Source organism: Eptatretus burgeri, chromosome 16 (assembly GCF_056783735.1).
Source record: "Eptatretus burgeri isolate ZD-2024b chromosome 16, Ebu_testis_v1, whole genome shotgun sequence".
NCBI lineage: Eukaryota > Metazoa > Chordata > Myxini > Myxiniformes > Myxinidae > Eptatretus > Eptatretus burgeri.
In genome coordinates, this window is record NC_140976.1 from 58,062,242 (window position 1) to 58,077,241 (window position 15,000).

A 15,000-nucleotide genomic window follows, 5' to 3' on the forward strand; every position below is an offset into this window, starting at 1 on the left:
CCACGACCTCGGTCGCACCGCCGGCCTTTCCCTCCGCAGTTCCCCGAATCCGACGCGAGCACCCCCTCGTCCGCCTTCGCCGCCGCCGCCTCTCCACAGCTCCGTCCTCTTCACTCCGACTCCGCGAACTCCCAACTGCCCCTCGACTGACGAACGCAGTCGTTTTTATAAGCCCCGTGGCTTCGCTCTTTCATCTTTGACCCTCTGCCTCCGACCTTTCACCTCGCTCCCCATTGGCCCGAGGAAAAGTGGGCGTGAATGCTTTTTGATCCATGAATTTGCATATAGCGACCGCCCTCCAACGCCCTGGAGGCGGGGCCAAACCGCCCCTCGCTCACCGATTGGACGGAACAAAAGTGGGCGTGAGTCGTTTTTGATCCGTTTTTCTGCGGTAAGTCCGCGATGCTTTTGAACACGCTGCTCGGTGCGCGCCCTACACGAGTCCAGCATCGGTGCCCACGAGTGGCGCGAGATGACGGTGATGCGATGGTGGCGAGTTGTGACGGTAAAGGTCGTGGCGGTTGTGGTGAAGCGGCGTTGTGGTTGGTGGTTGTTGTTGTGATGGCTGTTGAGACGTGGTTGGTGGTGGTAATAATGGCGGTTGGTCCAAAATAAAGATAGTAAAAGAAAAACGGCTATCCTGAAGAGTCGCAGCCCTCATGAATGACATTTATTCCCTCTAGACAACGGGTTTGGGCCTAACTACACATATACTTACCGAGATATCTCACCTAAGGGACCTGAATGGTGGTTTGCGAATTTGGTCAACCACAACAATATATATATATATATATATATATATATATATATATATATATATATATATATATATATATATACATACATACATACATACATATATACACATATACACATATATATATATATATATATATATATATATATATATATATATATATATATATATATATATATATATATATATATATATACATACATATATATATATATATATATATATACACATATACATACATATATATATATATATATATGAGCATATATATATATATATATATATATATATATACATATATATAAATATATATATATATATATATATATATATATATATATATATATATATATATATATATATATATATACACATATACATATATATATATATATATATATATATGCATATATATATACATATATACATATATATATACATATATAAACATATATATTATGACAACTGGAAATGGATTTCAAACATTATTTTATTTCCATCTTCACTGATGATCTATGCAGAATAATTTTGATGAGATGGTATAAATCATAATTAATGCTCCACCACACATCTGCCTTCCCTTCTTCTCCCATTCTCACTCCCACACCACTTCACTCTCTTTTCTTTTCCACCTCCTCACACTTCCACCCCTCTTCCCCCCCCCATTAGTATCCCCGTCAAAGAAGTGACAGGTGGTATTTGCTAGTAAACCCATATATTGAATTAATGTGGTGTTGATGCAGCGCAGGTATGAAGGGCCAAATGGCCTCCTCCTCAGTCAAAGTTCCGAATGTAACTCACAGCATCAGACAATACTGCAAGGAATCCAATTATCTTCTCCACAACATAAATATGCATTCATTCCAAACTATTGTTGGGTTGAGGATGTTGGCAAGAATCCAAATGACAACAGTGCCACTCAATTCAATCCAAAGATGCTGAACTACAGTAAGATAAGGATATTGAAATGGCCATGAAAGATGTCTGAAACCCAAGTCAAATTATTCATCTGGCCATGCAGAGCATTCCCACGGTGGGTTGGTGCATTTTCATCCCCAAATCAACAAGCGTCACCAATCGTCACCATGGGACAAGTACAGCATTGTTTGTTTCGCACAATATGCAGAGACGGTCAATTTAACTCTGACAATCAATCGACCTTTCCAGGTAATTAAGCAGGGTCAGATTTACTATGGGAATGTGCTCTCAATTACTTTAACACCACTTATCTCAGCCAAGATAGTTGGACCCAAAGAGTGGTTCTGTAATTTGTCAGGCAACTTCCTTAATTTGTCCATAAATAAAGGAAAAATACATTGCAAACCTTTATTTATCAAATTCCACATCATTCCTCCAGACAATCATGCAAGTCATCTACTTCTTACCACAATACAACCACACCTTGTTCTGGAATCAGAAAATAATGATTTTCACAATGATAGCTTCTTTGTTGCAAACTTTATCATGCAATTCATGTGTACATGAGTCTGAGCTACCCCACATTCAACACAAAGTTACGATAGGATTTACCTTTGAAGACGATACAATCGTAATTGCTGTCCACCACTCGTGCTTCTCCAGCTATAATATCCACCACTTTTGGTTTTGCTGCTGTCAATACAGCAACGACCGCCATCATAGAAGCAGCTCAAGACCAACTTCCGCTGCTATTGATCACCAGATCAGCATGCACCGATCCCACCAATTTTTACCTCTGCCACCGAAGGTGAACGAGGTTGTGTTTTCACCCATTTTTGTTGGGATTCGCTAGATATCCCTTATTGTCGGGTTTTCCGTGTGTGTGTGTGTGTGTGTGTGTGTGTGTGTGTGTGTGTGTGTGTGTGTGTGTGTGTGTGTGTGTGTGTGTGTGTGTGTGTGTGTGTGTGTGTGTGTGTGTGTGCGACGCTTGGCTCCACAGTACAAACCAGCAAACCGATTTCGATGAAACTTGGCGACCAGGTGCCATATGAGCTGGGAGTGTGCGCATTTGAGTTTCATTGCTAAGCAACCACCCGTTGCTATGCAGCGGCCGAAAAACCGCGTTCACTATTTTCAATACTTGTCCTACAGTTTCGAATGTGGAGAAACGAGACTTCGGAATTAAACACTTTGAGATATTTATAAAATTTTACTCAAGCCGATTTTTGATTTAGGTTTTATTTTTCAAATGGTAGTCCTTCAAAAATAGGGTGTCTATTTACCGTCATTTTTTTATGAGGAGTGACAGTTGGCAAAATACGCAATAAGAAAAATTTTGCCAGGCAGAGGAACAATTGTATGTGAACCAATACGTCTTGGTAATGAATCTTCGTTGGTGGATCGGTCAGAATGAAAAGCATCGTATCCAGCGCTTCGATCCAAACGGATCCCTCGTCGCCTACCGGCTTGTCTGTTTGTTTGTTTGTTTGTGTACAGGATATCTCAAAAAGTTGTGGACGAATCTGGATGAAATTTTGTGGACAGGTTCGGTGCGTGATGAGGACGAACATTAAATTTTAGTGAACATCCGGACCTGTATCTGACTACTAGAATTTTTAAAGTGATTCTTCACCATTGAGAGATGGGGCCAAAAACGATATAGTACTGTATAGCATGTGCTCTACCGAATACCCTTCTTGTGAATGATGTTACATTTGTGCTAAACCCCGTTCACCTACAAAAACTTTGCAATATTGTGCTACTTCTGTGGGTTTATACAGAACTGCATGCAGTGATCACATCCATCCATCGGGACCATACTCTGAACAGAGCGTCGGTGCTGCCGAAGCAGTCTTCTGAGCTATTGGGCACAATCCTGGACGGGTTGCCACTCTGACACAGGATACTCAAATGGCTCAATCATACCAGCAAGCAGGTACTCAATTTGCCGACCTCGGAAGAATGACAGGCTGAGTCAACCCCACCTGATATTAATTCAACGACAAAGCAGGATTTGAACTCAGGACCCGAGGATCCCAAGCCTGCCATCCTAACCATAAAGCCAACACCAGGAATGTGATCACATGTCATATCACATTATCAACCTAACTTGCACTCCAATTATGATTTCAGAATAATACCAAATTACAGCTTGGTTATAAAACAAACAGAAAAAAAGAAGGGAATGTTAATAAAGTGATTGGGGAAGTATGCACAGTGATATCCTAAATTGCGTCTCCCCTTTTTACGCCATTTCGCAAATACGCCATCACGTTATTTATACCACGACCCGATTTGGATCACCTCCACTCGCACTTACGTCGCTTTAAAAGATATACCTTATATTCTCGAATGTTTTCAGAACTTACAAAACTGATAAAGATACCAGAATGTAATCGCTGAAGTACCAAATCGAGAGATCGCAAACTCACCGAAAGAACTATTGTACCTTGCGTCGCACAAAGAGATGTACTGCACTGTATATTGGCTTCGAGGCATTGTAAAAGTGTTACCTTTGAAGTTAAATTGGATGTTATTCATCGAATGGATGGTAGCGAACGTGCCCTTGATGTTGCCGGGTGATTAAGTTGGCCTCCAACTACGATGCATACCATCTATTAAAAAAAAATGCTGATGTTCATTGAAGGAGGGAGGAAGGGGGAAGGGGGAATCAGGATGAAGAAGGAAGAAGAAGAGGTACGTCAACTTTGATCACTTCTGGAAGTGGTTCTTTATATTTAAATATGTCTGGTAATTGTTTGTTTGTTATAATGAGTATGTGCACTTGAATATAACAGTCAATGATCAGCAAAATGGTAATAGCACTGGGAAAAAGTGAAATATAACACATGAAGTGGCGCCGTGAGGAACGCGTCCCCCGCTTATTGCATTAATTCTTCCTGAGGACAAATTGCTTTGATTTACGTCGTTTTGAGATCCGTCGCACTTTTCAGGAGCACATCCCCGACGTAAAACCAGGGTCTAAAACAGTAGCCCGTGTGAATGGATGGGTGGTTTAATTTCTGAAACACATATACTGGTCCAGTGACTTCCTGATGTTAATACGTGACGCACGTATTTTCACAATGATAGAAAAGGTTGTTTTTTGTTCTTCTTACAACAAGAGTACATGGACAACACGCACACAAGCTCACCTTCTATCGTCCCTCATACCATTCATTTCTCGCCCTCCTTCGCCTGCTCGACCACTCCCTCTCCTGAACCGTGGAGGTTTGTCATAAGTTTGGCCCCTTCCCGATGTGCGCCAAGACGTAACAGTCGATGAGACGTTGGACTGCGATGCAGCTGAGAATTCCGGGCGTGTGGCAGCCAAAGGAGGGAAAGAACGAGGTTCTGGTGCATTGCGACTTTTGTGATACGGTTTTGGTTCGGCTGTTGGTGAGAAGGAGTCACAGCACTGTAAACCACCAATCTTCGTTTTGATCTGATGACCATTCCCAAATCTGGAACCCAATTCCTGACTTTTGGTCTCTTTTACAATTTTGAAGCCTGATACCTTGTTGTGTCAACCACTTTATCACAGACTGCAACTTCCAGCCCACATTAATTCCTTGTGACCTTCCCTTGACATTTGAATCACTAGTAAATGTGGTTCGACAGCAATCTAAAAAATAGCCAATCTCACCAGAGCACATGTGACTACAAGATTACAGGAGGACATCGTTTAATGCCTTGCTAATAATCATTTAAATGGGGGGGGACGTGTCCATTCAATTCTTGGGAGTTTCAATGTTTCAAAATGTATCAAACAAGAAATATATATTTATTGAAAAAAAAAAAATATATATATATATATATATATATATATATATATATATATATATATATATATATATATATATATATAAATATAAATACTCACTGTCTATCCCCAAAGCCTCCATCTTGCTGTTCAGGAAGTCGAAGAGGGTGCTGGGAGCTGACGGTCGACTACTGACCGTTCCCCCATCCTCATCATCGCTCACAGCTGCTCCTCTACGGCCCCTACCCCGACCCTTGCCCCGCCCTCTTCCACCACTTCCCCGATCTGACAGACACACAGAAAAGGTCTGCAACTACAATCTTCACCAAAGTAACCATGCATAAACTAACCACATCTATCCAATGGTGTGCTCAGTCATTATGTCATTACCTTATCAACAAATTCATTAATTATTATCTACTAATGTGCATTTTGATGTCCAAATAGATTTTTTTTTTAATAGTTTTTATTTAAAAAAATACTTCCACTTATTGTGGTGGCATGATTTCATGCTTTAAACTGACTATGATCAACGGTAAATTGCCACTGCTACCGAGTATGGGGGCACCACTGATGCAATGCCCCTATTATCAGTTCACTGGTACTCATTTCACCGACCTCAGTAGGATGACAAGCTGAGTCAATGCCACCTGTTGTTAACTCAGTGGCTGACGGAGCTTGAACTCAGGACCCTAAGATCCCAAGCCCACCACCCTAACCACTAAGCCAACAACAGGCTATCCAAATAGTTAATACTCTTCCATCTGAAAATACCGACAAATTGACATAATAATTACAATGATCTTGAATAAACTGCAAATAAAAATGAAAGTTATACGAGAACCATGGGAAGACTGCACGTACTTTTATTTGGTGGGAGAATAATTGGATTACAAGTACCCTTGCCGCGACGTGATGTTGCATCAGAGCACAATGGAGGAGGCGGATGAAGCAGAGCGTCCAATGCAGCCTCCACATCATTTCGATTGTCCATCAAAGCGAGCCTCCCTTCCTCTTTTGTGAAGCCCATTTCTACAATCCGCATCAATGATCCTTCATCCACCTGATTAAAAAAAAAGTGGCACTTGTACAAAAAAAAAGGCAATGAAACTCCAACAGCAGTTCTAAATGGTCTGTGAAGCATACTCTCGTGGTGGACAGAGCATCACCAATACAGGCCGCGTAGACTTCATTCAGAGTGACACAAGCAGACATGAGAGGGGCCAACTGGAAATGGATTTGGCAATCGGTATCGTCACGTTTAGAATCTCTCGTCCAACCACGTGACTGTGGCCGAGGCGAGTACTGCAAATGCCAGAGCAGATAGCTCCACACATATCCAGCTTAAGACTCAATTTGGTCAACAACACACCTGAGCGGAGAATTCCTTTGCATGCAGAACGAGGTATATTTAGACCACGTTGGTAATGAATTCGGGTAATTACCCAATTTAGACACCCGGGGATTGTCCAATATACCAAAACAATTTGCGCATGGGATAAACGGCACGACAGGCACACACGCAAACCTTGGAAGTAAATAAAACAAACACTTTTTTGGTACAGGACAGAACAAATACAGAAATCCTGACATGAAGCCGGATGATAAATAAACACCACTTAAAGAGGAGAATGATCTAATGGCCAAAGGTGACATGCACAATGCTCATTCAGACGGAACTGGGTCGGGCTTCTCAGGATACAGCCCCAAAGAGTGTCGGAGAGGTACAGACATGCAGCGGAGTGCTCGCAACAGGCAAGAAGACAGGACACAAGACTAGGGTCTTTATCCTCTTGGCAGTGATGCAGAATCAATCCTCTTGGTCCTTCCTCTTCCTTCCTTATCCCCAATATCAAGCTCACATGGTATCTTCGGGGTTCTTGCTGCAATCTCCTCCCCTCGGGGTGATGCCAACTCACCCCATCGCGAAGGCCAATCTCACCGTTCCACTTACCTATCGGTAGCCACTCACGTTGATCGCGAGCATGCCAGCCAGTGAAGAAGGTCAGAGGTAGTTTTTCGCAGGTAGTTACATTTTTAATGCTCAAAAATAAACCAGTTTTATCTGTTGATATAATAAAAAATAAAAAAAAAACACAAATTGAGTTCTGCCAAGTTTACTCTTGATATAACCCTAACGTAACCCTAACATCACCTTGCTCTGGACAGGTCTACGCCAGATAAAATGAGATTCTCCCTGCAGTTAGGCGATGTGTGTGTGTGTGTGTGTGTGTGTGTGTGTGTGTGTGTGTGTGTGTGTGTGTGTGTGTGTGTGTGTGTGTGTGTGTGTGTGTGTGTGTGTGTGTGTGTGTGTGTGTGTGTGTGTATGTATATATATATATATATATATATATATATATATATATATATATATATATATATATATATATATATATATATATATATATATATTGCTACATGGAAAGGGAGGGGGGGTGGTCCAGAGCTAGACTGTGGTAAGTGTATGGTCCACATGTTTTGAGGAGGTTTGATTGCCATATAACAGGGATCTGTCAGAGTAAGTTGTTTGTTCCATGTTACGCCAAGGAGGCAGCGTATGTCATTTATAGAAAGGGTAGATATTAATTATGTATGCGTAAATACCACTTGTTTGTAGGCGAAGCTAGGTGAGGACTTCGTGTGTGTGTGTGTGTGTGTGTGTGTGTGTGTGTGTGTGTGTGTGTGTGTGTGTGTGTGTGTGTGTGTGTGTGTGTGTGTGTGTGTGTGTGTCGTGTCACACGTGTGCAACAAGGCCGATTACGGTCTCTGGCCAGTGTGTGCCAGCTATGGCAGCACAGCGTGCTGTGGAGCCAGAAATGGAGCATTTTCTTTTCGATCAAGTGGATGGCCGTGTTCGTGTGTGCCGGTTACCTGGGGAAGTGATGGCACCAGGATGCATTGTGGGAAGACAACAAGCCGGTGGAGGGAGTGTGATGCTCTGGGCAATGTTCTGCTGGGAAACACTGGGTCCGGCCATTCATGTGGACGTCAATTTGACACGTGTCACCTACCGAAACACCAATGCAGACCAGGTACACCCCTTCATGGCAATGGTATTCCCTGAGGGCAGTGGCGTCTTTAAGCAGGATAATGCACCCTGCCACACTGCACACATTGTTTGGGAATAGTTTGAGGAACATGATGAAGTGTTCACGGTGTTGCCCTGGCCTCCAAATTCTCCAGACCTCAATCCGATTGAGCATCTGTGGGATGTGCTGGACCGACAAGTCCGAGCCACGGCGGCTCCACCTCGCAACTTACAGGACTTGAAGGATCTGCTGCTAATGTTTTGGTGCAAGATACTACAGGACACCTTCAGGGGTTTGTAGAGTCCATGCCTCGGTGGGTCGGCGCTGCTTTGGTGGCACACGGAGGACCAACAGCATAGAAGGCAGGTGGTCATAATGTTTTGACTCATCGGTGTGTATATATACATATATATATATATATATAGGTATATATATTTTCTTTTGTATGCATCTCCCATATTATTTCATGAATAAACGATTATTAATTGCAAGAACGTCTCCCCACCTTCTGCCTTCCCACCCAAGCAACCAGTTTTGGTTTGCATTTCAGTGATCCTTGAGGGAAATATCAGTTAATTACGAACGCAGTATAAATTCCGTGATTGCTTGGGTTATTCACGAGGGTCAATGAATCTCAGTGTGACAGTCGACGCGACAATATTTACAAAACGTTAGATCGTGGGTAAAAACTGTTGCATTACCATTTTAGGTTTGTCTGCTTGGTTGATTGCTGATAATGGACGCATGTCACGAGGTCTCAAGAACACGGCCTTGATTGATTGTCCGGCTTGGCCCAACACCTCCTGCCTTTGGGTTGATAAGCGAAGTTTAGAGTAGTTTTTGTACCCTTGAGAAAGGTTAACGGAAGCACGTTTGTTTCATATTGCTCACCAAAATGTTGAGCCATTTGTTCAATTAAAGGCTGCAGCACTCAATATGGATTCAGGTGATTTTACCCCCACCCGCAAATCTTCAGTGCAGCATGCACACGCACGCATGCTGTTTGAAATGAAATATAATTAATGCCATGGCAAACATAAATCGATCCTACAAATTTGTTCATCAAGCTGACTGCAGTTTCCACAAACCTAAGCTATTGACTCCACCTGCAGCAATTCAAAGGTTACAAAAAAAAAACGTTTTAAGGAGAGATTGCAAAAAGAAAAAATGCCAACTAACCCACGCCAAGTAGTCATTCGGCCGTGCCACAAACTATTTGGCACAATTGGCAAAAAAAGTTTCCACTGAAACTGGGCAAAAAGATACCATATACAAACGTGCAAAACTTCATCGAGATATCTTCACCATAAATGCGCAAAAAAACAGGACGGTTATTTTCATATTCAATCACTCGGTTTAATCTCTGACATTTCCCAAAGGATTTTCCCATAACTCGTATATTTACCTCCGCCACCGACGGAGGTGACGTTTCCACACCTGTTTGTCTGTCTATCCGTCTGTGAGCAGGATATCGCAAAACGTTATGGACAGATTCGGACGAAACTTGATGGACAGTTTGGGTGTGCGACGAGGACGAATTGATTCGATTTTGGTGAAGATCTGGATCCGAAATTATTTGAAAGTCATTCTTCACCATGGAGAAGAGAATATGGCTAAAAATGATACACAGTACGATATTTCAAAACGCTATCGACGGATTTGGACAAAATCTAGTGAACAGGTTTGGTGTGTGACAAGGACAAATTGATTCGAGTTTGATGAAGATCTGGATCTGTATGATCTGGATCCAGATTTTTTTTTTAAGTGATTCTTCACAATTGAGAGATCAAGCCAAAAACAAAATATAGCACGATATTTCAAAAAGTGGAAGACTGGTTATGGCAAAACATGGTGGAGGAGGATGTGACAAGTCGATCTGATGTTGGTTTAGGTGCAGACGCAGATCCGGCCCATCAGTGGGATACCAAAAGTAAACTATTCAGCATGGTGGAGGTATGCGCTCGACTCAGTGCCGTTCTGATTGATATTGGTTTCAAAGCATATTTTCAACAGAAATAGGAAATGCATCTCAAAAATGATTTTAATTCACAAGCCTTCCCTTTGAAGCAATTCCAATCCTCACTGTATAGCCTTCACTTTTGAAACTTCAGCATAATGTCTAAGGTTAAGAAGAATTGACAATACAGCGCAACGTCGATAATCCGGCACCCTTGGGGCCGAGCAGTTCCCGGATTTGTCGGATTATAGGAACTAGAAACACCCGCTCCCTATGGGATGTGGGGACTTTATTTTACATCCTTGGCTCGTTTATTCCGATTATTTGCATTTCACCCATCATTGGAGCTGGTGTAGGTGTGCTCAGAAGATCATCAAAATTCAACTCTGGTTTGAGAGCACCAGGAAGGGGGCTTGGTGAAGGGGTTGGAGTTGCAGTTCCTGGGCGTGTACAACACCTTGAAGCCTTCTTAAACAAATCTAGGAATGTCACTTGTTTTATACGATGAGGTTTTTTCCTTGATTAACATTTTGATAATCTTGTATGCACTCATAATCTCTTGTTGGGCTATGAAATCTTCTGGTCAAAAAACCAAATGAATTGATTTGCCAGTCCAATCCCCACATCTATGTTGATCTTTTCCTGTGGTACATCACTGTCGCCATCACTGACGTCACTTTCCTTTGAGTGGACTTCATTATCGTGGTTATAATCTCTTCATCTGCCATCTGGCACACCACAGGAGCTTAATTTATCACAGTTTATCCAATCTCTGATAAAATATTCATGCAAGTTCTTGGATATCTTATTATCCATCCTCTTGGTGTATCGTAACAGTTCTGAGCTGCTTGAACATTCTGTGTATAAAGTTTTTTTAAAAAACCATCAAAGTCCTCATCCTCAATGTCTTCGAACATGGTGACAAGCCACAACTTATGCCATGCATTCTCGTGTAGCCGGTGTCACTGGGTCTCATACCTGTGCAGCTTCTCAGATGCCACCCTTGATGGTGAATTGCTTCCTGAAGTCATTGACCCCATCAGCAGAAGTATAGGAATTCAAAGGACGAAGCACAAGTTTGTTCCTGGAAAAGCCCTTCATGCCACGAATTACCCCATTGGTCCATCGGCTGGATGAGAAGTGCATTTTGTGGGTAGATACGATGCGAAAACATTCCTCGACACGAAGACTTCAATATCAAGGTGGGCAGAACAATTGTCCAGGAGGAGCTTGCGACAATGTTCCTGCACATCAAGAACAAAATGTTGATCAAACCACTCAGTGATCAGTTCCTGCAAGATCCAAGAGCGATAATGTCTGTGATACATCATGGGGGAAACCTTGACTCCCTTCAGGGCATGAGGGTGAGTATTCTTACCAATAACCAGCAACTTGCACTTGTGCGTGCCAGACACATTAGCACAGGTGAGGACAGTGAGCCTGTTCTTGGCTTCCTTTACCATCAAACACCACAGTTTCATCTCCTTCAGCATATGTTAATGAGGGATGCAATGCCAGAAGAGGCCATTCTCATTCACATGAAACATTTGTTTGGGAGTTAACTGTTCATCCTTAACTAACTTAGAGAAATCCTGCGATGCACTCTTCAGCGACCTATCAGTGGACAGTTTCTCACCACCCATTTTCAGCTAGCGGATGCCACGACACAACTTACATTTGTGGAACCATCCAATGGAAAAGTCACAATGGTCACAAATTTTCAGTTCTTCACGAAATTGTTTGGCCTTTTCTATGAGGATCGAGCCAGAAATAGATACACCCTCACTGCGACATTGCTTCAACCACTCGTACAGTATCTTATCGAGGTCGGTCGATCCTGCCCTGTGCATTGTTTTTCACTTGTCAATGCCCTTATTCGAGTCAATCTCAGCAAAGAACTTCAACAGCTTCTTATGTTGCTTCTTAATGTCATATATTGTTGAAGAACCAACACCAAAACGGTCACACAGGCTTCACACTGACTGGCACTTATCTATCAACTGAATCATTTTCTCTTTCTGCACAATCATAAGTGTAACGGGGCTCCCTCTCTTTGCACCACCAGCACCTCAACACTCGTCCCTGTACCTTGAACACTTGTTGGATGCCATTACAGGGGCAAAAATACATTAAAGATAAAAGCAATTTTCTGTCCCTAAACCCTGCTGTTCGTGTGTTTTCCCCTCTCTTTCTACTGTTCTGTTTGCTCAGTTGCGCAACTCATCACTCCAGAGAGCACCAGCCCCTCCATAGTCCTGATCCATTCTGTGTTTCAGCTCGACTACAAACCTCGACTTTGGCATTTCCATTTAATTTATTTTTGAATACAGAGACACAATCGCTACAAATTACAACCAAGTACTGCATGCGGTAGAGCAAACAATGGCGAAGTGGTGGCGTAGGCTATGCAAGTACCATACAGGATGTACAGCAGTGTCGGGTCCTATAAATGTGCACAGTCGCAGATTCGAGAAAAGCAATTTCCTGATTTTTGAAAATAGGAAAGATACTGTTATGTTGGCAGGATTATGAATCAGATAGCATATTAAGTTAGCATTGTCTGTGTGTTCATGGAGGTTAGAGCATTTTCTGTTACGACGGACCCGAAAGAGTGAAGTTGTCCTCATGTATACTGTAAGAGGTGTTATAGTTTCTGTTTTTGTTTTTCATAGCAGAAGCTAATGAAAGAGCTAGTACACTGAACGGATCAGGACATAACAGATAAAAACAGGATGCAAACACACAAAAGGAACAGCAGAGAGAGGAGGGAAACACCAACAGCAGAGTTGAAGGCCAAGATAGAGGGAGAATTGGACAAACATTGGGTGTGGGGAGGAATAATGTGGGGGGGGAGGGGGTGGGGACGACAGGAGAGGATGCATGGAGTGGACAAGATAGACACAGAAGGAAACTCCAAGAGTGGAAAATTGAAAAATTGTAAGGAGGGATTTGAGTGGGGTTTATGAGGGTAGAAAAGATCATGGTTTTGGATTGGGGATGATCTGAGATGGTAGTGAACAGCTGATTGAAACTTGCAGGGAAGAATGAGATTGAAGATGATGTGGAAGATAATTCCAAAGGCAGGAAAAAAACAGGAACAAATTAGTGGAGATGAGCAGTGATCCTAGATTTAGGTCGTTTCACTGGAAGGGGGGTTGATGGTGGATTGTGTGAGCCCTGCAGTGACCTGTGGTCGGGGTTGGGGGGGGGGGGACAAAGCACAGAAAGAGCAAAAAGCAGAGAGGAACAAAGGAGACCAGAAAGTATGTGGTCGAAGATAGAGAGACCACTGACCTGTCTGTGATGGCCAAGTAATAAGCCCATCTACTCAACTTCATCGCGGGAGATTCCAACATCACAAGGACCCCCGAAGACACGCTGCAATGTGTCGCATTGCTTTGGCATGGCAGGGAAGCATGACCAGACCCCATCGATGCAACAATACAACTATAGTGTTGTGGTTGAGGAAATTCGCAAACCACCATTCAGGTCCCGTAGGTGAGATATCTCTGTAAGTACATGTGTAGTTAGCCCCAAACCCGTTGTTTAGAGGGAATAAATGTGATTCATTCAGGCTGCGACCCTTTAAGATAGCCGTTTTTCTGTTCTGTCTTTATTTTGAACCAACTACGTCTCAACCGCCATCACACAACAACCACCAACCGCAACGCCGCTTCACAACAACAACAACGCCAACAGCCATGACCTTTACCTTCACAACTCGCTCTCGCAAACATCGCATCACCACCATTCCAAGCGTCGCCATGGCCATAAACCACCACAATAAACCCTCCACCACCTTCGCCTCTCCTTCTGCGGCCATTCCCGCACCACTTGTGAAGGCCGAGCGTCAGGCTGTCCTGGCCTCGTGCGGGACGCGCGCTGAGCCGCGGGTGCAAAAAGCGGCCTTTCCGAGGAAAAGTCGGATCAGGAATGATACACGCCCACTTCTGTTCCGTCCTATCAGCAAGCGCGGGGCGATTTGGCCCCGCCTCCAGGCGCATCGGAGTAGAATCGATATATGCAAATTCGAGGATCAGGGGAGGTTCACGCCCACTTTTCCTCCGTCCAATGGGCGAGCGTGGCTCCGCCCCCGAGCTCATCCTGATCCGGAAATTTGCATATGGGTTCTCCTGCTGTACTATAAAGCGCCGAGCGCGGGGCAAATTCAGTCAGTTTTGGGTCGGAAGCAGTTGGAGGCAGCGGCAGAGTGTTTTTGGGCTCGGGCGAAGTGGAGAAGTGTGGCAGCGGCAGAGAGTTTTTGGGCTCGGGCGAGTTGGAGAGGTGTGGCGGCGGCGGAGTGTGGCAGTAGCAGTCAAGACGGGTCTGGAGGAGAGTCGGTCTGTCGGGGTTCAGAGCCTGTCGGGGAGCTGCAGAGAGGGGAAGCCGGGGACGAGGTCGCAGTGGAGTCGCTCGTCGCGGGACCCAAGCAAGCCAGCTATCCTCTTTCCCCAGAGCATCAACAATTCCCCCCTTTTTCCCCCCCGCGTTGAGATAGTGCGGAAAGGGGGCCCCGTTCCCACCCCATTCCAATCAGTGCCAACGAAACCCGCGGAGGAGCACGGAGTCGGGGCAC

At 43.7% G+C, this 15,000-nt stretch overlaps 1 protein-coding gene across 1 annotated transcript in view; it reads right to left on the reverse strand.

Moving 5' to 3' along the window:
* Nucleotides 1-15,000, reverse strand: part of TDRD3 (tudor domain containing 3) — a 131,687-nt gene that overhangs the window by 58,362 nt on the left and 58,325 nt on the right. Inside the window, exons 9-11 of the mRNA XM_085859613.1 lie at nucleotides 6,339-6,501; nucleotides 5,559-5,723; nucleotides 4,831-5,068 (exon numbers count right to left, since the gene is read on the reverse strand). Coding sequence (XP_085715739.1) covers nucleotides 4,831-5,068; nucleotides 5,559-5,723; nucleotides 6,339-6,501 — 566 coding nt within the window. The remainder of the gene's footprint in view (nucleotides 1-4,830; nucleotides 5,069-5,558; nucleotides 5,724-6,338; nucleotides 6,502-15,000) is intronic.